This window comes from Columba livia, chromosome 20, assembly GCF_036013475.1.
Source record: "Columba livia isolate bColLiv1 breed racing homer chromosome 20, bColLiv1.pat.W.v2, whole genome shotgun sequence".
Classification (NCBI taxonomy): Eukaryota; Metazoa; Chordata; class Aves; order Columbiformes; family Columbidae; genus Columba; species Columba livia.
Window position 1 is genome coordinate 7511963 of NC_088621.1, and position 24313 is coordinate 7536275.

At 42.9% G+C, this 24313-nt stretch overlaps 1 protein-coding gene across 3 annotated transcripts in view; it reads left to right on the forward strand.

The window, feature by feature from the left end:
• Positions 1-895: 895 nt before the first annotated feature.
• Positions 896-24313, forward strand: part of LOC102091424 (sphingosine-1-phosphate transporter SPNS2) — a 122870-nt gene continuing 99452 nt past the window's right edge. Inside the window, exon 1 of one of the 3 annotated variants that reach the window (XR_010467277.1) lies at positions 896-1339. Coding sequence is in view for 1 of the 3 variants with exons in the window: in XM_065036503.1 (XP_064892575.1) it covers positions 1045-1339 (295 nt within the window). In the remaining 2 variants the exon portion in view is untranslated. The remainder of the gene's footprint in view (positions 1340-24313) is intronic. The other 2 variants (XR_010467276.1, XM_065036503.1) reach the window with 2 other exon arrangements.

Sequence of the window (24313 nt, forward strand, 5' to 3'; positions counted from 1 at the left end):
TTATCTCTTTGAAGACGTCTTTTGAAATGAAATTTCTCTTGGCTGTTCTGAGCTCAAAGGTGAACTTTACAGGGAGCAGGATGAAACTGTGTTCAGTGGGGGGAATTCTGGAGCAATCCTACTTCCTTTGAAGACGGGTGTTGTTCCTGAAGCAACTCCTGTGTAATAGGAAAATCATCTGGGGCCAAGCAGGAAGCTGTGAGGTTGGCAGCGCATTCCAGTCTGTGCCTCACAATGTTGTCCCTTCCCAGATGGCAATAGTGACTTAGATGGTTCTGGTGGTTAAAGTAGGCGAGGAGCCTATTTGTATGTATTTGTTGTTAACATCAGACCTGAGGGTGGGCCTGTGTGGCCCGAGTGGAGTTTGCTGTTGAATAATGCAAGCCAGTAGTGGCATTGCCTTGAGTCCTGTTTTAATGTTGTTTGTGTTGGTGTTGGTTTATTTCTTTGTGTGCGTGTCAGCTAACTACACGATTCTGCTAATCAATACATTCTGGAATAGAATAAACCTAGATAAAAAGAATTTGAATCTTAGAGACATTTAAAGTGAACGCGGAAAGGAGTGTCAATAGAAAAATTTCTAATTCGGGGTTATATATGCGTATGTATATTGCATGATATAGATGTGTAAATACTACCAGAGCTATGGAAAGATGGATAAGCTATCTCAGTCATATAGGAAGGAGAAGAAGGTTGAGGGTTCTTTTTCAGTATATTAGTCCCGCCACAGTCCAAGACCAACCAGCTGCCACCTCCCGTCCCCCTGACGCGACGCCTGAGGGGACGCTGCCCCTGGGGCGCGCGCTGCCGCCGTTGGGGCGGGGCGCGAGCGGCTGCGCGCGGCCTCTGAGGCGGGTCGGGCGCGCGCGGGGGGGCGGAGCCGGCGCCGGGCCCCGCCCCGCCCGGGCAGCTGTCACAGGCGGCGGCGGCGGTGGCCGGTCCCGCAGGCGGGCGCAGGGGCGGCCCGGGATGCGGCGCTGAGCGCGGAGCGGCCGGTCACTCCGCGCGGGCTCCTGCGCGCCGCGGTTGCCCTCCCCGCAGCCCATGATGTGCCTGGAAAGCGACGGCTCCTCCGGCAGCAGCCCGGGCTGCGGCGGGCGGCTCCGAGCCGGCGATGAGGAGGAGGAGGAAGACGGCGAGCGGGGCTGCTGCGGCCGGGGCGCTGAGGGCGAGGTGCAGACCCTGTCGGGCAGGATGAACCCGCCGGCGGCCGGCAAGCACCCCGAGCGCCCGGCCGCCCGCCACAAGGCGCCGAGCCTCGGCCGCGCCCGGGTGGCCGCCGCCGGCATCCTCAGCGTGGGCAACGTGCTCAACTACCTGGACCGGTACACGGTGGCAGGTGAGGGGTCCCTCGGCGACGCTCCCCGGGAGGGGCGGGCGGCGGCCCGTGTCCCCTGGGCCGGTCCACGGTGCAGCTGCCCCCGTTCCCACCGCCGCCCGACCGGTGGGGCCGTCCCGGGGGCGGGGGGCAGCGGGGCTGTTCTGCCGGGCCAGGGCTCCGGTTGGCCGTGCCCGGGCTGAAGCAGGTCGGCAGCGGGGGTGTGTGTGGCGGCCACGGCTGGTGCCCATTGTGCGGACCCTCCGGTATTGTCCTCGAGTTTGTCTGAATTTTATTGAAAATAAAAGGAGGTGGCCTTTGTCTGGGCTCGGCGGCGGAGTAAATGTTCGCTGTGTTTTTTCGGGAAGGACTGGCAAAGGCGGAGGTTACTTCATGTGATTGTACGGGCTGACGGCAGAAGCGTTATTGATCTTAGCAATAGTATGAATGCTGCGGGTGGCAGGTGCAGCCGCGCTCGGTTAAATACACTGTGCTGTGAGAGGGAGGAATGCAGTTGCGTTTGCTTCTGTGGGTGAACACCGCACTGAAGCAAATCACCTTTGCTTTGTTTCTGCCGAGTCCCCTCAGCCTGCAAACCCCGGCTGTCCTTCAGATCTCTGCCAAGGAGGGTCCCTTCCCCGCAGAACTCCGGGAGGTGACAGCAGAGCTGCCTGCCCGTTGCTGCTTGGCTGGCGGTAACGCAGGGCGAGCAGCAAAGGCAGCTGCATTGCACTTTGCAAAGCATCTGTGCTCTGGAGGTAAACCTTTTAAAATCATGCGCTGCCTGACAGATGCGTTTTGCCAACCGTACTGCATGGAAACTACTATGTGCCTTAGTGACTTCTACTCCTACGAAGCTCGGCAGTGAAACAAATCTATGTTAGCATGTTTACTGTACAGTCCCTGGAGGGGACTCCTCATTTATTCTTGTCAGGCAATAACAGCAGGGAAGAAGATGATTACCGAACTTTTTCTAATTAGAAATGAAGTAGGCTTGTTGGTATTCAACTGTCTCATGTAATTAAAATATAATACATATTCTGTGTTTGGCAATACTGATAATTTTATCTTCAGAGCTTGTAAAGGGGTTTGTGCATGTATAAATTTTGCGCTATGCATATACAGATTTTAATCAGTAGTACTCAATGTGGTGTTAAACAAATCATATATTTGTTTATACTGCATTAAAATAATATATGTTTGTAGGGCAGTAATAGAGTACAAGGGACATAAATTTAGTCACTTGTCAAAATAAGTTGGCCAGGTTGGCTTTGTTTTGTCTGGGGTAGGGAGACAGGGAGGATTAGAACAAAACTGTCTTTAGACAGGGCTTGCTCCTTCAGGAAATGTAAAGGCCAGTATTAGGAAGTACTGAGTACTCGCTAGTCAGGAGGAAGCTTGAAGATACAAGGTTGATCTATTATTATTGAAGGAAACTGTAGTTTGCTCCCTCACCCTCAAATAGGAGTCTCTCTAGTAGAGAGTTTTACCACAAAGCACTATTTCCCTTTAATGCATGGAAAGTTTCCTTTTCAGGAAGCTGCCCCCCTCCTTGTGCATGCTTCTTTTTTAATCACTGTCTTGTTAATCTATTTGCTGTAGTACTTTCAGAAGACCTTTGTCATCTGATTTTTCTGTCTGCAAGAACAGGAGGCATGGGTTGCTGTGGCAAAGGAAGGGAGAAGCGTCTTCATTTATGTGAAGGCGAGAAAGTGCCTGACCAAAGAGATTAAAAATGCCTGTTTACTGTAATACAGTATTGCCAGTATTTCTAGGATAAGCTCTGTTTTTGTGGTGCTCAATAACTGCCCTGTGGAACTTATCTGTTAGCATTCGCTAAAGGTTTAAGATCTCAGACATCAGACTTTCCTTTGGCGACAGAATCAAATTTTGTATGATCTTTTTGTGTTCTGTCAGTTGGTATTTGTTTTTCAAGCTGGTGTTTCATGAAGTGCTAATCCAAAACAAGGAATAATTTAAATCCAGTCGAATAGAGGGGTTGTGGTAATAAAAATGATGTGTTTTGGGCTCAAAACTGGCTTTATTATAAAGTCTTCTCTAAAAGCAATCTTTGCTTTTATATTTTGAATCTTAGTGCATACCACATGCTTATGTGACGTGTACTTGCATATGAATCAAGTTAGCGCTTTGAATATTCAGCTCATGTCTCAAGACAGGTAATAATTAGTGAATACAACTCTTCAGACCTTCAAAGTACATTTCAAATATGAATTGTTGCAGCAACGTAATAAGGGAGTTTAGCACTAGCCATGTTATGTCAGGGGAAGTAGCATCAGAAGTTATAATTTACCTAAGGCCAGTGAACTGTTGTGAGAACTGGCATTAATTTCTGGTTCTAGCTCTATTTGAAACAAGTGTTAAAAGAGCAGCAATACCAATGAAAACTGGTTCCTGAGGATTTGTGTCTCTGGGGTGATCCCTCCTGTGGGTTCTCTGACGTCAAATAGGAGTTGACCTTTGTCATTAACCTTTCTCTTCTTGTCTTATAAGAGTCTCTCCTCTACTGAACCATTTTTTTAAAAAAATCAAAGTGCTGAGAGCTCTGGGACTTCTTCCTGCTGTCAAATTCAGTCAAAAGCAGGTCAGAGGACTCCAAAGCGATTAGTAGGCAGCTGACAGATGGACGTATGCAAACACAGAATCCAGTTTATGGGCACGACACTACAAGTACATCTTCCAACTTGGTTGCAACCATTTTGGTCTTCTGGTCACAAATGCAAGTATATAAAAAAAACCCAAACAACAAAACACAACCCAAGTATATATTTGGGTTGTATATAATAACTATATACAAGTATATATTTAGTGTATTTTTAGTCAATAGGAAAAAAAAATCATATATGGAGTTCTTTGTTGCAAACACACTTCCCTGAGTATCTTCTACTATTTTTCTAAGAACCATGTGGAAGGTAGATAACATGCATGCAAACAATGCAAGGGGATCTCGGGTAACAGAAAGAACTAGGCTGACCTCTCCTGTAGCACGTCTTGCTCCTTAAAGTAAAGAGCAAATGGTTTTGCATTGCTAAAAAGCAAACAGCAAATATGGTATTTCTTGGTGTTTACACTCAGGATACAAAGACATTGCGTATGATGAGTTGTTTGTGGGTAATTTTCTTCCAGGTGCAAGAAACAAGGAAGTAGCTACCTGTTCCTTGGTTTTGGTTTAATAATTTCGCAGTATAAACTAAATGAATTTAGGTTGGCAGATGCCTTTTATACCTGGGACGTTCTGTGACAGAACCTGAGTGCAGTTTCTGAGATACAGGGTATATACAGCTTCACACCTAACAATAAATTACATTATGAAACTGGGCCTCTGCTGAGGACTGGCCCGCTTCTTATGGTTTAAGAGTTTCTTCCAATACTTTAAAAATAAAAAGCCTGCACAGTAATACTGGATCTTTCAATAATGTTCTTATGTGTTCAGAACTGGAAATTTCCAGTGTGTGTGGGGAATGTTACAATATATTGGTGTTTGGGAGAAGCTGTCCCAAACACAAAGTGGGAGTGCCCATACTGTGGCTTTTCTAAAGAAAAGATGGAAAACTCCATGCTGAACATGACCGATGCGAAGTGATCCTCTGCAATTTTCTTAATAGGTCTTTGATACTACAGTTGCCTGTGGAAAAAGCGTTCTCTCAAGAGCCATGTTTTTTTGCTGCTGTTAAGAAAGCAAAGAATAATGAAAAGGGATAACTAGCAGTAATGAAACCATTGCAGATTACCTGTGAAACTACAGCATTTCAGCCATTCGGTGATGCTGGGACATACCTTTGTCCTTAATGAAGTTTTGGGAAAAGTCATCTTACCTTCAGAAGCTTGGAATGTGGTTTCACAATTATGCCATGGATGACCTTTTCCTATGCCTGCTGTTGATGATGAAAATAGTCTTGCTTCATTAGGGTGTCACCTCCGCCTTCTAATTCAGATGCTTCTTCCTGGCATTTCTGTAGTGCCTTTAATTTAAAGGTAATGATTTAATTAAGCTGGAGAACTACCCAGCAAAGTAAACGAGTCCTACTATCCCAGTGCAGGAGGGGAAACAGTGTTGTAGAGCGGTGGCGATTTGCCTGTGGCAACGTAGTTAGTGGCAAAATCTTGGCTGGTATTAGTTCATCCTTAAGGTCCTCTGTCCCTGTAACGCAGTACGCCATGGGTTTTGGTCTGCTGGCTTTGTCCTGTAAATGTCTGTAACTTGCTAATAACCATATTTGTGTTAATTAGCCTCTCATTACAACATATAGTTGCAAATCAAATACCATTCTTTGAAGATACGTACATGCAAATGATTATTGAAAGTTGAAAGTCAAGTTTAAAACCCTGTAGTACAAACTATAACTGAAGGGTTAGGAAAGGTTCAACACTAACACTCAAGTGCAAAGGTATTAAAGAATTTATAAGCCAATACTGCTTTTGTGATAGTAATATATTACCTCATAGCATGTTTCATACTGAACGATCTTCTTGTAGTCTGAGATATCATATATTAATATGTAATGGATTAAAGAGAGTTCCTTATCCCCGTTGTAACAAGACTGTGCTCAGTGCTTACAGTTTCAGGGAGGAAACCATTAAGTGGCAGTGCAAGCTCTTCATTTTATAGTCTCTTGCTGAGCTAATCTCAACCTAGGACTTAGCTGTGGAAGGAGCGTAATGTTGGAAAATATTAGGAAAGAACATTGACTGAACCCGCTTGAGCCAGCAGAGCTGCCAGCTCACTCATGTGAGAATTTGCAGAAGGGGACGGTGTTTTGCTCAGATGACAGGTACCTGTCACGGGCTCAGAATTCAAGGAGCACTGCACGGTGAGCACAAGCTGGAAGGACCGACCCTCTTGCACTTGAGAAGCAGGCGACAGAAAGCATTCTGCAGCACAAGGACTGGGGAGCAGCGTCGTCTTCTCTTAACGTCGCGTTTTCCCTGTGTGATGGGCTTTATTGCACAGTCAGCTGCTTCCTGTTTGCCGGTTCTTACGCGAGTTGGCAGGGTTTGTTGCAGAGTATTTTACATTTCAAGTGAAGTCTTATTATGTTTAATCATAGTCTTTTTCTTCCTTGTGATGTAGCTTTGCCAGATAGTAACTATCTTTGTTATTATGTCTAGATTTTCCTGTTTGAGTCTGAGATCCTCTTTCATGCATGTTGATTAATTTTATCCCCAAAGCATCCAAGTCATCACAGTCAGTGAACATGGCTTTTATTACATGGAGTTAAGATCCTCATAAATATTGAGTGAATAATGTGATGATTTTACTGGTCCCTTCATCTCTGAGACTGTCAATATCAGAAGTTGTGTGGAAAAGCTTCTCTGCTTAAAAGTGTGGGAATTCTGTAATCATTCCTTCAGGACTTTTCAAATACCATGCCAAGCTGTAATAGGGTTGAATTCCATCAGTCAGCTTGTTTTTAGTTGCTCCTATTTATTACACATTTATTCTTCAGTGCTTCTGGTAGATAGTACACCAGAAACAAATAAGGTGCTCATCAGGTAGCCTGGTGGGCTTCTAAGTTCGATAGATGTTGTTAAAAGCTGGCAACTTTCCCCTAATATGAAATCCTGTAGCTCTTTCTTGGGCTTTCAAGTGCCAAGGAAATTGTGATTGAAAGGTGTCACCTGAGTCAAATAAGGTTTGCACAGGTCTTAAGTTTCCTTACAACTATTAATAACAGCTCATGGTATCTATTCAGTAGATTCAAGGCGAAAACATCACGTTATTTTGCAGTTAGAAATTAGGAAATTCAGAGATCAGAACTCTTGCTGAGTTCCTTGTTTGCATCATCATCTCTCTATAGTGTTATAGACCAGGACATCATTGTGCAGCTTCTACTTAATCAGATAGTGTACCCAAGGTGCTTATGATCTGCATATATCAAGAGATACCAGAAAGCTGTAGGCCATGGTTGGGAGAGTCTGAAGGAGACAAGAGACAGTACTGGTTAGTGTAGGGGCACTAGGAGATTAGCAGGTATCACTTATTGGGCAGGCAGTGTAGCCAAAGGGTGAGGAGGGATATGAGGGAAGACAAGAGTTGCTTTCAGCAAGCGTTTGCAGACAGCATCTAGCAAATGTGATGGGCATTGCAGGAGAAAGCACGATGGTTTCTGTTGGAAATGGATGATGGAGGATGACACCCTGCTGCTGGTTGAGAGCATTTTCTGGAGACTGGCACTGTGGATGCAGGGTGGTGAGTGTTATGGGAAAAAAAAATAATGCATGTTCAAAATGAGTTCTGTGAAGGACCTGTGAAGTGCCTGGGGGGCCATGGAAGTTAATGGGAGTTGAGCAAAATGGGGTTGGGCTCAGAGCCAAGAGATGTGTGAGGTGAGCAACTGGTGGTTTCCAGAGAAGTTTGGGTACAGAACTTGATGTAGACCTCACCTGCAAATTGCGTTTTTGATGAACTGCTCTGAAATTCTTGGTCTGAAAGTAGAGAAGCAAATCCAAGACTGGTACAGGCAAAATAAAATAACAGTAATTAAAACAAACAACAAACAAACGCCCAAAGCAAGCAAAAACTACAACCAAAACAAACAAACCCAAGTAAACCAAAACACCAACAGAAACAAACAAAAACCAACAGAAACAAACCCAACACACACGCACAAAACAAACTCCCCCAAACCACCTCAAACCCCTGTTTCTAAGCTCTAATTGCTACAACCTCCCTTTGAGTTTTGCACTATTAAAATAGTTGACCACGCTGTTCATAGACTGGACGAACACTTCACTCAGAATTGGCATGCACAGGAGGCATCTCATACACATTTTTTTACCTTTTTTGACACATCTGTTTTCATTGTTATTTTGTGGGTGTTTCTGTCTTATGTAACCCAGCTATTTCTGTCGGGTTGCAGGGAAGGGAAGTGAAAGGGAGGGAACACCAATTTCCGTGCTTCTGGCTTCACAGCAGTATAAATAATCAGGAAGGTGAGAATGTGAGGGATCCTGGATGCCTAAACGGATGTAGAATCCTTTATTTTTGAGGTCATTGTTTTAGAGCTATTGCCAGTCCAGAGTGGCTGAAGGTTTCTTTTGGAAGGCTCCTGGATGAGCCGTTGAGGAGGCTGTGTTGGTCTCTTCCCATGCTTCATGATGTCCTGTGTTTCATGAAAGCCTCCACTCAAGGCATGGCTGGGAACCACCACGTTATGTCTCAATATATAAAGTGACAGAGAAAAGCATAGAGTTTTTCTATTAGCTGATCCTTCTAGGCTGCAATAAAGCCTGTCATGAAACCAACGTTGCTCTTCCCACCAATTCTGTACTTGTGTTCTTGAGGGAATAAATTTCATAGAATCATAGAATACCAGGTTAGAAGGGACCACAGAGTCCAACCTTCCTTGGCAGAACTGTTGATCTTCTACAACTGAAATCATAGAGCAATTTTAGCTGAAGAGAAGGGTGAGAAATACAGAAGAAAAAGTCACCTTTATGCCTTGTCAGACCTAAATTCAGGCTTCAGCAATAAGAACGTACCAGGGTTATGTTGTTGGTGAACAATATCTCCTACAGGCTTTTTTTTAAATACCTTTCCTATGGTTCTGCTGGTGGCCAGCGACTGCACTGGCTGAGCAGAAGGAAAGAGGAGGGTTCTCTGCAGAAGAGCTGTAGGAGCAGCTTGGAGCCTGGCTGGCAGAATGAGGGTACCACATGCTGGAATGAAAATCCTTTCAGCCTTGGCTTGTGATGGTGTTTTTTCACTTTAAGGCTGCATTGAACCGAAACTGCAGTAATCCATTTTGCTCCTTGTTCAGGCTTCTGCCAGTAATTATGTAAATAACAAAACACAATTAATTATTTGTTTCCTAGCTTCCCATTTTCTTTATTTGTTTTAGAAACATGTCATTATTGTCTTAGACCCTGAGCTCTGTGTTCTTGGCAATATGGAAAACAACAGGAGTGAGTGAATGACAGAGTCAACAGGACTTGTGTCTGCGTGAAGCCTGCAGGGCCTGAATTAAACCGACCCAAAGGTTAAGTTTGATTCATACAGCCGGCCTGTGATTTGAAGAGCTGCTCTCCCTGCGTGTTCTCATTTCAGAGAAATGATCCTTTGGGACAGTGTGCCAACAAAGTGGTTCGGATCTGAAAGTGGGGGGGTCTTGCCCTGTTGTTGGTTTGCAATTTTCACTTCTTTCTGCCTCTCTCCTCTATATTTCATTATTTGTGCCTGTGTTGTGATGATGACCTTGGCTGTTTTGCATTCGGGCTGGTGTATATAGTTGCTTTAGCCCAGTTCTGCTGCCAGGTGTGCAGTTTGGGAGTTTGCAAACCACTGAGTGCTCTTGCAGTGCACCTCTTCAGTGGGACTTTTCATTTAAAAATGTGAGACTGATAGTATTACTATTTTTTTTCTCCCCGTTAGATTCTCATTTTTCCATTGCCCTTAATATCAGGTGATTTTCTCCAACAGGCTTGTGCTTGTAAACTTTACTCCAGTGAGACCCCCCATGGCTTGGCAGCAGGAGTTAAATAACTTGGTCAGCTCCCCAGGCTTTAGTGATGGAGCAGGTTGGTGTAAGAAATGTTGGTTATGGGACACTGAATCAGAGCTGCTCAAGCACTTCGGGGCAGCGACTAATTTTGTGCAGTTCAGGGCCTACTGTCAGTGCTAAATAATAATTAATATAGAATTGCAACATTATTAATAAATGTTGACTCTGTAAGTTAGGAAACTATGCAATAAGGAACAATTATTTCTAATGTACCAGTGTGCCTCATAAAGAGTGGTCATTGCATGTGTTTGTGTGTTAGGTTATTAGAACTCAAATACTGCTGCAGCTATACTGATGTTAAAACATTTATAATAGTCTTGTTATTTCCGTCTAGCAGCCAGAAATGCTGACTAACTTTCAGGATAACCATCTTTTATATATTCAGGAAACAAAATACCCAAGGGCCAGTGGTGACTGACAGCTCCAGTGCTCTGATTAAAACTGACGGGTCCTCATCAGCTCCGTCTTGGATGTGTTAGTTCCTTCTCTGATGGGAAAGTAGAGGAGGAGGAGGACAAAAAGCAATGTAATGGGATAATATTTGCAGTTTTTCAGGAATTTGTAACTCAGAAGTAGCAAACCAGGACCTGAGCAATAGTGCTTGGAAGGGCAAATATTGATCTTTCCATGATGACCTTCCTGTAAGAAGATATGTGCTGAGATTCCTGAGCTTCTGATGATGGGTTAAGCTATGGTTTGGGGGGACTAAAATATGTGTATGTGTTGTATTCCCAACTAGTATAAATCCAAGGGAGATTTCTTTTTTCCTGAATGAGAGGAATCCTGGTGGTTTTGTTCATCTGTGCTTGCATATAGATGCCATAAACAATTACACAATCCCTAATGAAAAACGTTGAGTCACTGGTCAGAATGTGAGGTTGTTGGGTGCAAATCCTGGCCCAAGGTTGGGCACTGACCCCATAGCACTCTGCACAGTGAGTGTATATTCTGTCCTTTCCTCCCCAACCGCATTTCTTAGCTGTCAAGGGAATAGCCAACTTTATTTCCCTTACTTCTGTGTTCATTTAATTTACTTTTTATATGTATGCAGGTGCTGGATGCTCACAAGCAATTTGCAGTGCATCCCTAGCACGTACTGCTGTGTACTTTCCGGCTCCGTGATGTACTTTGAACTGTACTGAAGTGCCAAAAGAGCAATAAAATTAATGACTTTGCATCTCTTACCTATTTCATTATAGCAGGGTCTTGATAGAACCACTAAACTTTAGGGTCACTTGCTGTTTCCTTCATAAAACATGTATTTTTAGGTAGTCATAATCTGTACCTCTTACATCTTGGCAAATTCCAGCTTGGCATAAATGGATATTGCTCACAGTTGTTTTGTAAGCTTAGATGCGTGACCCAGTTTGGAAGCTCATGCACTGTTTTATGTGCTTTAACACTTGGGTAGACCCTTCACTACTTCAATAAGTTTTGGGTTGTACTCAGAAAGTGCTGGGGTGGGAGCGCTGGAGAAGTGGGTCTTCTTTCCAAACCTGGATGTCTCAAAAGTTACAGATGCAGTGGAGGGAGAACAGCTGTTGCTTTTTGGAGCTTTTTCCTAGTGAAAACACATTTATGAGTTGTTGCATAGTGCCCTTCCAGAGCTGGTCCATCTCTCATGCTGTTCTTCAGTAAAGCTCTTCCAAGCTAAACCACTTTTCCAATTAGGGTTAAAATTACTTTTGTCCTTAAAGGTGTGCTAAGGTGCATGTGGTGTTAAGGCACATTTTTGGCAGCTATTCAAGGTACAGTGGGTGTACTTCGAGATATTACAAAGCTATGAAAATTCTCAGGTTTTTGGACTGTGGATTGAGAGGGATTGCAACAGTAGCTGAAGAAGAGTGAGGTAAATCACTTTTGCTCTGCATTTCATTGCTCTTGTTAAACTTCTTTTTCTAATTTGGAAGTGACTCAAAATTAGTAATGCTTCTGTAGTCATGTTCAAAAATATAGAATGGTATAAATGTCAGACTCTGTACATCATTGCAAGCTTATGTTTGGCTCACAAGTGCACATTTAAATTACTTGCATTGCTGAAAGCCACTTAACAAGAATAAATTAGCAGCAGAGCTAATGTTTGAATAAAAATGCAAGTTATGTGAGTGGCTGGATAGAGGTTTCTATCTGTAAGCACATGCAATACAATGTGAATCAGGATTTAACCTTCTTGATATAATATATAGTCAAGTTCTATTATATGATCCCTTCACATTTTCTGTATGAATAGGAAACATGCTCAGCACTGTCACTTTTGGCTGGCAAAAGAAAATATTTTTCAGTGTTTCAGTTTTCTTAGATAGAAACAAATACATGAAACTTTTTGCTTGCGTGAGTTTGGCTTTAGTGAAGGAACCTGGTAAGCAGAAAATGTATGAGCAGCAGCTTTTTCACTGTTTTCATGGGTTTCTTTTGTTCTGCAGGAGTACAAGTTGCCTTAAATAAAAAATCAATGGCATTGACCTAATATAGAGGATCACTGTTTGCAGCCTCCATTCAAACATGTGGACTCCAGTTGTCTCCCCTAGTTTTGACTCGTAAAGACGGGAGACCTAAAATACAGCTCTTAGACTCATGGAGAAAGTTTATATTTAAAGAATAGGCTTATAAGTATGGTGTTTCTAAAATATATCTGCTTCTTTATAATTACACACTTTAGATATTAATACATATAATTTTGAAAGTATAATTTAGACTCCGGTAGGTAGTGTCATGACAATTTTAAGGTAGGTTTAAAAAAAAAAGAAGTTGTACCTAAATATCTCAACAAGAGGAATTTTCATCTTTAGTGATATTCTTGGGCTTAGTCTGGAGGGCCTGATCCTGGACTCCGGTGGGGTTTTGTGTGTGTGTGTGTGTGTGTGTGGTTTTTTAACTTGCTTTTAACCCAGAATGCAAACGAAACTGAATTATTCTGCCTTTTAAAGAAACAGTCCCAGGACTAGAGGGAAGCAGGAGCACACTTTGGGAACTTTTAACCTAAAAGTTATGGTTAGGAAAGTGTCTCTTTGTAGCTCTTAAAAAGCCGGGTAGTAAAAGATTTGGTAGTAAGCTGCAAAGTGTAGCACTTGCAAGAGTTCCGGTTGCAGTTGGTCTGTGTGTGTTCACACACAGGTTCCAGGCTCTCCCGCTCCACGATACATTTCTTTTAACAGATTTGTTTCCCTTTAAATCTGTGATAGTGTCTGTTCAGTCAAAATTGCTGTGTGGCGTGTGGTTTGCTGAGAGGAAAGCAAGTAAATTTTGTTGTCTGCCAAAGATCGTGCCATGTCAGCCATCTGATCCCCCCTGTAATTTTGCTGTGGACCACTGCTCAGCACCCCTGCTGCCCAGCCTGCAGCTGCACGGCCCTTTAAGTTCAGCATGGGTGCTTAGAGGGTCCCCACTCTTCCCTTTTTCCCCTTTTCTTCCCTCCCCCAGGCTCTCACTTGTGTGTAATCAAATTAAACAGTGGCACCAGCCCCAGTGGAGAAGAGCTCCTCTGTTAGAAAGCTGTCCCTCTAGAATCTGCACACAGATTTCATCATTTGCACCTGCTGTCGCTGGCTCCTGCTGGGACCTGATGTGCCAGCAGCCTGTGCTGATAAGCGTTCCCTGTTCCTTCTATCTCAATTAATAGCTATAAGAACACTTAATTCCTTGCCAGTCTTCTAAAGCTTGTCTTTGTCCATAAACACTCTGCATTATATTTTTACAGGGTCCCATTGAAAAGTGCTTTCAGCGCATGTAATGACAGCTAGAAAGGGCAGTGTTAAGAGGTTTCTGTTAAATACATAAAGAAAGGCACGAACCCAAATCACCAGCAATTGGTGTCAAGCGATAACTGTGCAATGATGCAGGGTCATTCAAGACAGCAGCAGTGACTCGTGGAACCCGTTGTAGGTTGGTAAAGCCTCTCTTGCTGTTCTGTTCAGATCTCCTGGGTGTTGTGCTTTCTCTGGGGTGCAGAGCCCACGCAGGACCAGACAGCCCAGCCTCACAGCTGCATTTTGAGGAGGAGCAAGGTGCAAAAGCACGCAAGTCCTTCCATCATGCTTTTCGCTCTCTGACGAACCCCTTGGAGTCAAACCAACGCTTTTTCAGTGTGGAAATTTGAAACCGCTGCCTCCATCAGTACCTACAGGATATTTATTTTTCATGAAGTCATCTCATTTAAATATCATTCACTTCAAAGTATTCACTTGTTTCAATCCAGAATTGTTTGATTCCATGCAAACTTTGTATCCATTCACTTTCCATCATTGAAAATCACTGAGCTGGCATTGTGCAGTGGAGCTTTCTAAGGGCCGGGCTTAGACTAAGCAGCACCCAGTGGCATTTGGTTTCCTTTGGGGCTCATTGCTGCATGCCCCTCATTGTGGATCATTTTCATGTGGTGTTTTATTTGGGCAGTGGCTGTTGCACATCTCACTGGTGGGCATTACAGAGGTGATGTACCCATGGAAGGGTGGATCCCCGTCAGAAATGCACAATGTTGGTGGAACTGAACAGGGTGCACCCTGCCTTGTTGCTGTTGCACTGCTAAAAACATTAATCAATTTAGCTGCTAAATATCTTCCATTGGTGATCGCTAAATGCAGTTACTTATACACAAGCAAGCTCAAACAATGGAAAGTATATGAAATATGAACCCTTTCTTTGTGCTTGGGTGGGAACATTCATCTTGCTCTGGTGAGGAATGTTCACCCCACATTTCCGAACATTGTATTCAGCAGATGAACCATTTCCTCCTTCTCCTTCAGGTTTTGGTTTCTCCTTTGGAAACTGGTTGAGGGGCTGCGCTTAGATGGACTGTTAGAGTAATTATCAAAATGAGCAGGCGTGGTTGTAAAGATACTGTTGTGTTGTGTGATTTTATTGTTACGGGGTGGAAGGGGATGGAAATTGGCTCCGTTCTTGTTTTGTTTTTCTGTAGTTCATTCTGTTGACATGTAGACAAGCAAGAGTCACATTGGGAAAGAGCTGCCTTTTGGCTCTAGCAGTGTCCCCAGCTGGGCAGAAGACTGAAGAATGCAAGTGAACCTCAAAATAAGAAAACTTCTGCAGCTGGCATCTTCCTATTAAGCAGCATATTTGCAAAGATTATGGAAATGTTGATGTTGCTGCTGAGTGTTGTCTTTGCTGTGCTATTCTGGCACTGCTAAATTGCTGAGAGAAACCTCCTTATACAGGCATGGGCATAATTTCACACATCCTAAGGTAATGAGAGTAAATTATGGGGAAACTTTGTTCCTAAACAGTTGCTCTCAGTCCAATTTCACGGAAACTTTAACAACACAACAAATACAAAACCTTTTTTTTCTTTTTTTTTTTTTTTTAAAAAAAAAGCCCTTAAAAATAGAGACGAGGTTAAAAGGAGCCTGTGTCTAATTTTGTTAGCATTGTGGTCCTAATTTGTCGCTTCTGGTGCCTTGAATTCCTCAGAAATTGCTGGTTTGTCTGCAGATCTGTAATTCCCACATGCTGTAATTTTGCCCATAGAAATGTTAGCCACTGGCGGCTCTCCCTTTCCGAGCTGGAATTTTGAATGTTTTAAACTCCTCAGCAGGCTCTGTTTGTGTTTCATCTAGGTAGAGGCACTTGCCTCTCTCTTGTGCGGTGACAGAAAGCCCAGAGAAGGTGGTGGCGATGAGCAGGGTGCTGGGGGCAGAAGGTGCCGTTTGTGGTGTAAAGAAGGTGCTCGGTTTGTTGCCTGCAGAGAGAAGATTCTGTTGTTTGGCAGCGGTGTGACCATCCAGCAGATGGACATGCTGGAGAACCACGTTGTCCTCTTGTAGGACACCTCAAAATGTGAGATTGAGAGCTACTGTAGGGAAAATTCTAAGGTGTTTGCTATGCAAAGTCAAAGAAACTCCCAAATAATCTGCTCTTTAATTCAGCTTGGAAAGTGTCAGCTATTCCTGTGAGCCTTCGGCTGGTTTGAAATCACTAGCGATGTGCTTGGAGTTTCAGCTAGCACCCAGTCTCTACTTTAGGCTATATGCTTGTTATGTCATAAGCCGAAAGAATATATCATTTATTCTAAAGTCTGAAAACTTGACATGCTGAGATGAAAGGAGAGATGGATCTGAGCTGCACTTTCATCTGGCTTTCATCATTTCCATTGGGTTTCATCTTGCTGGTGGGTTGTTGTTGTTGTGGTGGTGTTTAGTTTGTTGTTGTTTTGTTGTTTTTTGTGTATGTGTGTGTGTTTTGTTTTTTTTTTTCTTCTAGGAGCCCTGAGAAATTAAACCATGTTCTTTGTTTGCTTTTTACATCAAGTTTATCCTCTGGGCATTTCCTGTTGTGACTGTAGCTGTTACTATACTCATAGCCTGAATATGGATTTCTCAAGAGGACATGACAAGTAAATGCAATTAGCCAAACTAATCATATCTTCAAGGGCTTGTGATGTAGCCGAACCTGTGGATGGAGGTTGGTCTTGAAGTACAAAGATACTTTAATCTCCAGATATTTTTACTTTTCCACTCAGCTCTAAAATGGAGTTCTGATACTTATTAAAAAAAGTAATGGATGCTTCTTAAATCTGAAATACCTTCAGAGGGCTTTTTGGTTATATGTTAATTATGTATTATTTGCATTTACAGTTAGGAATTGCAATTAGGGACTCTGTCGTGCTGTGTTTTGTGCAGATGAGTAATGACGATGGTTGGGAGAACAGTATGGATCACCTGCCGTAGCTTTACACACTAATTCCTTCGCTGGCCTTTCCTTATCTATCATAGGGACCTCTGCTGTTGGCAGCTCTCAACCAATAAGGCTGACCATGGTTATCTTTGCTTCTGAACAAGTTAATGGGGTTTTACATTATTCAATACAAAGCAGAAGACTGAGCTTGAGCAGTTTGAGGAGGCATACGTGGTGCAGCAGTAACAGCACTTTGTGCAGTCCCTGGTACAGTGAGAGGCAAAGCCACATTCTGTAATTTTATGAAATAAGAGTGTGTAATTTAAGCAAAACTCTACTTGATAGGCTGCAACCATTTATTTTTCAAACGTGCTGTGAGATGTTAGCGCTGGGTTTGTATGAAAAAGTTTGATTGTGGACGATGAATGTTTATTTTGGGTTGAAAAGGTTCAGAAAGGAAATGATATTCATATCTTGATCAAAACTGAGTACTGGGAAGTTTATAAGGTAAATAGCTGGGCTGAAGTTTCTTCATGGTAGTGGGAATACAGGGCAGTCGCAGAAGGTTTACACTGTACAACTGAGATAAAGTTTGTACTAATGTTTTTCCTGCGTGAGAAGGGATAAATGGAAGAAGGATCGGAGAGCTCAGCCTTGGACCCAGCCGTGAAGTGTTGCTGTTCGTGTTACCGTGGAGTCCTAAGGTCCACAAGAGGGGATCCTGTTGCAGAAACTACTGTGCTCTTTGATCCTCCCGCATCCCTGCAAGTGGTGCTGGAAGCAGGACAGCAAAGAGCAAGGGCAGGGAGGAGACTTGGTCCTGTCAGGGGACTTGAGCAGGAGCACGTGGAAAACACATGGTACGTGTTCCAGGGTGACCATCCTGCAGAGCAGGGCACAGCCTCTCCAGCTCTGCCTTCCCACCCAGCATACCAGAACTCTTCACAAATAATCAATACAGTGGTCTGCTAATAATATTGATATCCTGTATTAACATAATATCCTAATGTTGATGATGACGCTACTCTCTGCCTTGTGTTTGGAAACTGAGAACAGCAATTAGAAGTCAAACCTGAAATGGCTTCTCAGAAACAAAGGTGTCTTTTCGTCTACCTGCTCCAGTTGTTTTCAAGCTGCTAGAAAAACACTGATGCTCCCCTGGCTGCCTCTTGTTTCGCAACCGCTTTCCAGCGTGGCAAAGCATCACGCTCCTGCAAATGAATCGGCAGTTAATTTGTGAATGAGTTGCCTTGCATACCTAATTTCCTTTCACACCTCTTGTTTGCAGCTGACGTTAGTGCGTATTAAAACATGAAGCTTTCCCTGTGTTATGCTGAGAGTGAGCATGTGTGTGCAAGGGAGAACGAACAGAAGGGCTTTGAAGTAAGAATATGATGATGGATGATATTTAAATACCTGTGCTTTGGCAAAAATTGATGATGTAATTCAGAACACATCAATTAATATGAAGGCCTGGGAGAGGAAATTGATGCAACTCAAAGCACTTTAGGAGGCTCTGGAAGTAGTCTGTATCTAGCTGGAGCAATGGAGCTGAGTATTAGGACGTGCTTCTGCTTAAATAAGATGTGTTGGGTCATTTCTGAAGGCTTACTTGAGTATTTGTAGGCAGTTACATTGTTAATTTTGACATATAATGCAAATAAGTTATTATTTTGTGCGGGGAGGAGGAAGTAAAGTTCTTCATCCAAGATCATAATCTTTACCTGGAAATAGCCCATTTTCCCTAAAATTTGCTGTAAAAATAAGTACTTTAAAATTGTCTAAGCATAAAGTTTATTAGAGAGTCTGTAGAAGGGAATCAAGAAATATTTTGCATATGTGTTTGAATAGTTCTAGCAGTATGGCTGCCATTAGGTTTAGATTATTTTGTTGATGGTGTTGCTGAACCACGGCAGAAATCTCACTCCAGCTGTGTGTGCGAAGAGTGTAAATATCAGAACTAGCAATTTTCTTCAAGCATTTTCTTTGCATTTGAATGGAGCACCAAAAAAAAGGCATCTGGTCTGACAAGCAAACCTGATGATGGCTCTAGGAAAACACTTTTTGTTTTCAAAGCAATTTCTGCAGTTTTTCTCCACTTCTGTATTGCACAGTTTAGCTGAATAGAGATGAATTATGCCTCCGGGACACAGCAGGATCCTTATGTCTATAGATGTTTTATGCAGTCTTTTCTTTTTGCAGTTTCCTAGGGTGGTGATGCCTGAGGTGAATATTTTCTTGCTCCTCACCCCCCAAAAGTGTGATATTAATAACAATATACAATGAGGAAATTGTACAAAAAAGAAGGTAGGAGCAGGATGGACTATGTGCGTGTTTGACAAATGTCTGTGTCATTTCTAACAACTGCATCTTCCAGCATCTGACATCAATTGTCCCTGAATATCTGAAGTCCTCTGGGCCCTTAGAGCATCAGAAGACAAAGAACAGCAGTTTTGTGACCCCATCTATAAGGAGATGAATTAACAGTGTTCTCTGAATTGCCAGGTCATTTAAAAGTAATTGCAAGAGACTTCTCTCAGTCTCTGCCATTTCAGATATCGAGTTGTATTTTCTCACCTGTAGAAGACACTTGATAGGAATGCAGCTTAGGAAAGAAAGATTTGAAGTCCGTTCAAGATTGGACAGTGTTACATGCACATTTTTAAGTAGTGGTCATATGAAAGTCAAACTGCTGATCATATTCTGGACAGGGGAGGAAAACCCACTATACTTGGGTTCAATTTTAATGTGCGTGGCGCAGTTCTCATTCCTCAGGGTCAGTTCTGTCATGAAGTGGGAGCAAAATGAGCTGGAGACAAAACCAAAATCAAATCCATTGCATGGGAATTTGAGTTGATATGAAAGGCGAGTTTTTTAACTGAGGGAGAGGCAGTCTAGATACTCTAGCAGCAGGAAAAACCAAAGTTAAACTGATTTAGGGAACAATTTTTTCTAAATATATGTATCTTATACTCCTAGTAAGTCTAGCACTTTGGAATTTGGTTGTACTTTCATGTAGAAATATCTCTTGGTTAAAACAGTGCCTGGAGAAAAGGAGAGATGGTAACTCTTCCCCAGCTCACGTAGTGAATAAATGGGTGACTATGATCCTGCTGGCTGTTAGCAGTGATATATATTAGGGTGCTGCTAATTTTCCACGTGTTTGCTACATGTCTGAGATTCCGTGCGACACTGCAGCACTACGATAGCTATTAAAAAGCAGTAGATACGTGATAGGCACTTCTCCAGGCGTTTTTGTTCTCTGTCCAGCTTTTCAAGAACAACCAGCTATGTGACAGTTCCTGAAAACTGCATCTGTTTCCTTGGGGATCACCAGGTGCCTTCCCAGGACGCCTGAGGTATTTCAAGCGAGGTGTTAATAAGACTAATTTCTTAGGCAGATTAGTGTTCTGAATTTATATATGCATTGGCACTTATTATTTTCCTCTCAGTACCTTCTACATTTCTATACATTTTTAATCCTATGAGGTTTAAATCTGTGGTTGGGGACTGCAGGAGGCTGATGAAGTATGAACAAGACTTTCAAGGTGATCTGCTTCTGAGTATTTTGCTTCTTATTAATTACTATTGTTGTAATGAACAGGTGGCTGGTACAGTGAGTAGAAGTAGCACAAAGAGCAGTTTTTCGTATTTCTAAGAGAACCTACTGGTTTGTTTCCTTTCCCAAACCACTTGCATTTGATCCTTCCTCACTTCGCTTTCTCTCCAGTGCGAACCAGGCAGAGCACAGCGACCCTACAGCTTTGCAGTTTTGCACTAACATCTTTCAACCTGCCACAGAGAGAAGAAGAAATTGGATAACATAGATGTAATTCTCTTTTGGTTGATTTCCTTCCTCTCATTGCTGTTGTCATGAACAGGTGAAAATTACCTCTAGTGAAACACTTAAGCTGCGATATAATCTGCCAAGGGAATTTGGGCATACAGTACCTGCTTAAAATAACAATAAATTAGACAATTGAATGCCATATTCTCAATGCAACTTTGAAAGTCTCTCGCTAGAAGTATAATTACAAATAAGATTTAAACAATGCCATTTATTTACACAAGCTTGCTGTGAGTCATGAATTGCACCTTTCTACATTAACAAAAAGATTAATTTTCTCTCGTGTTCATTTCCATCACCCCCAATATCTTGCGGGGGGAATAGCTGACAGAGTAAATGACTCCTGGGACCCCCTCTGAAAGCCGTTGCGATGCGGAGGCTGGCGAGGAATGCCGCAGCTCCCTTGGAGCAGCGCGTTCCTCCTGGATAGACCTGCCGTGCCTGTTCAGACCTGCACGGAGCAACCTGCCGCTGTTTGGGTGGCATTCGTGTCTGGCTTTTGGACTGACTTGAAAGCACCCTTGCTAGCTTGGTGTTTGCCTGTTGGAAAATAAAGTTCTTAGCGCTATGCTAGCTCACATATCTAACTTGTCAGGTCCTTGTGGATTTACCTACCCCCTATATATGCTAAAACACGTTCAGCGGTGACCTATATCCATACTATGGTGTGTTCTGCACTTCTATCCAGACCAAACTTCTCTTGGTTCAGCACCAAGGGATTGAAAAAAGCAGCGGTCAGCAAGTTCTCCACAGCCTGGCTTCCCAGCAAACATCTTGCAGACCATCAGTGTTCTCATAGTCAAGTGTGATTCCAGGTTCAAGGTTTTTGGGCCCAGCACGCTTACGCAAGACCTGGAGTCTGCTCTCCACCTGCAGTACCTATACCCCCATGGCAGAATGCTCGGGGAGGAGTTCCTTTCATCTGAGCATTGCTTTATCTGGTAGCACTGATCTTGGTGCTCAGTTTGCAGTACTTCCTGAATCCTCATTTACTTTAAATTTACTGACCACACAGGAACTTTTGATAATCAGACAGCATTGAGGTTTTTTTTCCCCTTTGCCTCAGACTGGCTTTTTTTTTTTTTTCTTTAAATATTTCTTCCCCTCTATATTATGCAGCAATTCTGATGCACATACAATGAAGGTGCTTTATTTTCTACTCAACATCTAAACCAAGAAAAAGTTATCAAAAGGATTCACATGTGTCCTAAAAGAAGGAGTTTTAATATCAGTGACTGAAGTACAGGACCAAAGAGCGTGGATTACTGTTCCGATTGAGGACTGTGTTGCCTTTTAATTTTAAAATAGATCTTTTCTTCTCTATTCAGAGAGAAGTCATGTTCACAGCATTCCAGCAGGCTGGTTCTTCAAAGGGAGCTCTACCTTTTATGTTCTGCACAAGTTCAGCGGCTAAGCATCTTCTTCCTGACCACCTTCAGCTGCTTAGATGTTACTGTCTAAAAGTAGGGTGTGGGTAGAGAGGGAAAGATAAATACTGTTTGCTTTATTTCAGTGATAGTCCCTTGTGTGCAGCACCTGTGCCCAATCTTGATTATCTCTGAACATTTGACAGTTTTCCACTTCACACATAAACACATCCTGTGATAAGGAGTGAGAGTTTGGGACTGTCTGCCCTGAAAGTGATGTTTTATTGGCCAGCTATGAAACTTAAGATTATTAAACATCATTGCAAGAAATTTTACTCGGTCTATTTTTCACCAGAGTTGTGTGGTGTTCTATCTTACTAAAGGACTGACAGTGTTGATTAACTGTCATGGGATAACGCACACATTTCCATGTTCATAGATAACAGTGCAGTAATACTGCTGGTTTTCTTCTGTATGGAAAGGAAAAGCCACTGTAGCTGTTTTCAGATCTGTAAGGTGTGTAGCTGTTCTGAAACAGGAAAGTCGGTCTGGACTTTCCACTTTTAAATGTGTCCACTAAGACCAAAATAAATAACTTCAGCAATTCCAGTAAAAGAAGACATGAATTGCAATGGAAGAAGTTTCTTGTAAAGTGAGGGTGTTTGGTAAGTCACTCTCTAGGTTACTCTTATTCCTCTCACCTCTTTCTGTTTTAATCCATTGGCCAATTGGGCCACACTTGACCAAAGAAGACTTCTGAAAGCTTCAGTGCTGCTTGAGGTTTCATAGAAATTTGAAGTCAGGGAAATAAGGGAGTCCCTGTAATATGAGCTTAACATTTATTAGATGTGAAAAAAAACCCCCAAAGGCAAAAGGTTTTGAACATCCACCACCTCTGACGGCATTAGAGAATGCTGTCTCAAGACGTAAAACCATAGGAAAAGGGGGGTTGTTGCTTTGCTTTTAGGAAATAACTTTTTGCTGTGAACTTGCCGTGAACCAGCTCGTGGGACCTCGCCAAGGTGTTCTTTGGAAAAGACTTGGGCTTCCCTGAGCCCTGTGCTGTGGTTCACTCGTGATCTTGTGATTAGCTGTCCTGGCTCCGAGGTGCACCTGTCATTAGGGAATTAATGCACATCTCATCAGCAGAAGCGTAACATATTAGAGCCTCTTACTGTTTATAGTTAAGGGGGGAAACCCAGACTCCGTCTTTAACTGTATTGCAGTGTCTCCTGAAATGGGTGGAGGCTAGGGCCCTTTTTCTTCTACTGTGGTGTTAATTATGACAAATTAAAGTGTAGCTGACTTGCTGACAGCACTTAAAAAAATCTGACTCTTCAAAAATGAAGGGTTCAACACCACCTGTCTGTGCAAGGTAAAGGGAAGGTTTTTGTATGTCCCAGAGAGAATGTGCAATTATTAATTTCTTCCCAAGTTCCCGTACTCACTTCCTTTTAAGAAATTCATTCCTGAATGCCCCAAGAGATAGTTCATGCAATTTGGTGTCACTTGGACATTCACACAGTCAAGTTAGGGTGAGAAGTGTATTTGGCACTGGATGCTGGTGGATTGGAGTGTGGCATCCAACACTCGTGGCATGCTGCAGGAAGAACCAGGGTTCATCTTTGGCCAAGGATGAAGCCTTGTCCTGTGGAGACCAGTCCAGGCTTGGGCAAAGAGCAGGGAGCTTGAGCCTTGTTCTGGGCTCTGCTGCTCTGTTATAGGTGAGCTCAGGTGTATCACCGCGTCTCTCACTCTGTCCCTTTCCCTGTCTTTAAAACAGGGAATGATACTGACTTAAATGATCAGTGCTTAGTACTTCCTAGGTAAAAACCACTGTAGTAAAGATGTTTCCAGTTGCACAAGTCTGTTATTAACAAGAACTTGGGAATTTAACATAATTTCATTGCAGTGTTTCTCACTACTGGACTGTGCTCACTATAGTGTGCTTACCTGCAGGAAATGTTCTCTTTTCTTCAATCCTAGTGTCTCCTTCAGCATGGTAGTAACTTTTTGATTCCTTGTTTTGCCTTGCAGCAGTGCAAACAGCAGCAGCCCGTCAGCAGTGTCATATCCCAGATGTCAGTTACTGTGAAGTCAGACCTTTGATCAAAGGCCTTCATGTTTGCAGTATCAGAGGCTCAGCAGCCTTTATCACCTACCCACAATCTACAAATAAAGTTTGAACACAGAAAGTGGTTAAAGTGGGTCTGCTTTACCAACACAGAAATAAAAGCTGCCCTAAATCAGAGAGACTCTCCTAATAACAGCAACAACAGTGTTCCTGTCTGTTTTTTATTTGGGATGCACATGTCTTTTAATTAATCTTCCTTCTCCTAATTTCCCTTTCATCTGGGGCTCTTCTAAGCACTTCACAAGAACATAATAACCAAGCCCTACTGTATCTGTGACACACATGATTATTGTTATTATCTTCATTAGGCTAATGCAGACTCTGAAATTCTGCATGATCAAATAATTTACCCAGGGTTACATAGTGATGTAGTGTCAGGATTTGGAACTGAGTAGTCCTGTCTCTTAGGCCTGGGTTGAATTCAGGTTTTGCTAACGCGGATATGCCTTTGAGGGCTGTGCATCGCTGTCCTGGAACCATGGCCGAGCTCACAGAGGTCCC